Consider the following 2,564-nt stretch of genomic DNA (forward strand, 5'->3'; position numbering starts at 1 on the left):
GTCCGAGCAACATAGGACCACAGATACAAGTGAGACTTCAGGTTCTTCAGCATTCAGAACGAATGGAAGGTAGCATAGGTAAACCATCTGTTCTTTATGTTTCATGGTTATGAAAATTTGGGGCGGTCGGACAGGAAGAAGAAACCCTTGTTTGAGTGTGACCGTAAAATGGGAGCTTTAGTGTTTTCTACTACTCCCTGTTTAGCTAGTGCCTAGTGGTGATGCCGGATGGTTTCCATGGTAGGCATTTGCAAGACAAAAGCACCTAAAAAGCAAGCTAATTTGGTTGGAGAATGATAAATAATGCAACACGCAACCTGGATAATTTTCGAAGATGGGGAAAACTCTGTTAGGGAAGGATGAAGAAATACATGAATCACTTCCTTATTCATACGGTGGAGCATGTTTTATGTGCCGTTTGGAGCATGATGGTTTTTCAAAGAATCAATTTGGAATGCCTATCATCGTTGAAAGTGTTTCGAGTCTGCATGGAAGTCTAAGTATTTTGATGATGTAATCATAGAAAAAGACACAATTGAATGGAATAAAGGTTTGTAAAAGATATAATCTCATCAAGCGAAAGAAAAGAAAGTTTTCTAATGATATATAAAGCTTTGTAATCTTTTGAGTGCTTTAGACATATACTTTTATGTGAAATGATATAGAGAACTGTTGAAGTCTGCCTCATGAGCTGTTAACTAATGCTGGGTTGGAATGATTACATGGCTGCCGATGTGTTTTTTCTATTTCCAGAAGATAGAATTTTCTGTAGTAGTTTTTCAGTTATGATTTTCCTAGTCTTTAGGCATATAGCTGTTGGTGGACTTAGTTCCAATTAATTAGGTAGTTCAGTTTTTTTGAGTTACTGCATTAGTTACTGCAGTTTGTTAGGATTTTGCTGTATTTAAACAGCTTCTTTGCAGCATAATAAAAACCTCTCTCTTTTCCTCTTCATTTGTTTTATGTTTTTTCCTCTGTAAACATCTACAAATTGGTATCAAGAGCCTTACTTCTTAAGGGACTTGTGAGAGACTTGTGAGTGTTTTTTTTTCTGAGTGTTTATCCAAATTTGTGGCTGCAAAACACCATTCAAACAATGGAGAATGCAGGTTCTTTTTCTGCTATGGCTCCGCCAGTTTTCAATGGAGAAAATTATCAAGCCTGGGCAGTGAAAATGCAGGCTTATTTGGAGGCTTGCGATTTGTGGCAGGCTGTCGAGGAAGACAATGAAGTGCTTCCTTTGCCAGAAAATCCAACCATGGCTCAGATTAAAGCTCACAAGGAGAGGAGAACAACGAAGTCCAAAGCTAAATCATGTCTCTTTGCTGCAGTTTCTACCACCATTTTCAGTAGAGTAATGACATGTAATTCAGCCAAAGAAATTTGGGATTTCCTCAAAAAAGAGTACGAGGGAGATGAAAGAACCAGAGGAATGAAAGTACTGAACTTGGTCAGAGAATTCGAGATGTAGAGAATGAAGGAATCCGAAACCATTAAGGACTATTCTGATAGGTTGCTTCTGATTGCAAATAAGGTAAGGATACTTGGAACTGAACTTAATGACAATAGAATAGTTCAAAAGATTCTTGTAACCTTACCTGAAAGATATGAGGCAACTATTGGTTCATTGGAAAATACTAAAGATCTGTCAAAGCTTAGCTTGGCAGAGTTATTAAGTGCTCTGCAGGCACAAGAACAACGAAGGATGATGAGGCAAGAGGGATCCATCGAGGGAGCCCTGCAAGCAAAGTTGCAGCTTGGTTCAGGTACTGCTAAGGGTAATAAAGGAAAAGAAAAGAAAGGAAGTTATGGAAACTACGAAGGTACAACAACAACAACAACAAACCCAGTATATTCCCACATAGTGGGGTCTGGGGAGGGTAAAATGTACGCAGTCCATACCACTACTTCCGAAGGAGTAGAGAGTCTATTTCCGATAGACCCCCGGCTCAAGACAAAAGACCGTAGACCAATAGTCGTGCAACATGATAAAGAACAAAGAACCAACATCCACAAAAATAAAGTATAATTAACCAAAAGGCAAGCAATATGCTAAAGTAACAAAAGAACCAACATTCACCAAAAAAACAGTATAATTAACAACCCAAGGACCCCTTCCCCATAACTGGAACTCCCAACCAAGCTATACTTAAACCTCCTAACTACGGACTACGACTCGACCACCCACCTTATCCTTCTAGTTTAATACTCTTCCTCCAAACCTTCCTATCGAGGGTCATGTCCTCAGTAAGCTGTAACTGTTCCATGTCACGTCTAATCACTCCTCGCCAGTACATTTTTGGTCTACCCCTACCCCACTTGAAACCCTCCAAGGCCAACCTCTCACATCTATGGACTGGGGCATCTGTGCCCCTTCTCCTCACGTGGCCAAACCATCTCAACCTCACTTCCCGCAACTTATCCTCGACCGAAACCACTCCCACCTTCTCCCGAATAGTCTCATTCCTGACCCTGTCCGCCTTCGTAAATCCACACATCCAACGCAACATTCTCATTTTCGCAACCTTTAACTTTTGGACGTGAGAATTCTTAACTGGCCAATA

General features: G+C 40.3%; 1 protein-coding gene across 1 annotated transcript; it reads left to right on the plus strand.

Moving 5' to 3' along the window:
* Window positions 1-1,474: 1,474 nt before the first annotated feature.
* LOC107854932 lies at window positions 1,475-1,823 on the plus strand (the record flags this gene model as incomplete). The annotated part of the gene is made up of 1 exon (XM_047404356.1): window positions 1,475-1,823. A coding segment is annotated over exon 1 (349 nt), but the record flags the coding sequence as incomplete, so codon positions are not given.
* Window positions 1,824-2,564: the final 741 nt, after the last annotated feature.

Source organism: Capsicum annuum, unplaced genomic scaffold (assembly GCF_002878395.1).
Source record: "Capsicum annuum cultivar UCD-10X-F1 unplaced genomic scaffold, UCD10Xv1.1 ctg57650, whole genome shotgun sequence".
Classification (NCBI taxonomy): Eukaryota; Viridiplantae; Streptophyta; class Magnoliopsida; order Solanales; family Solanaceae; genus Capsicum; species Capsicum annuum.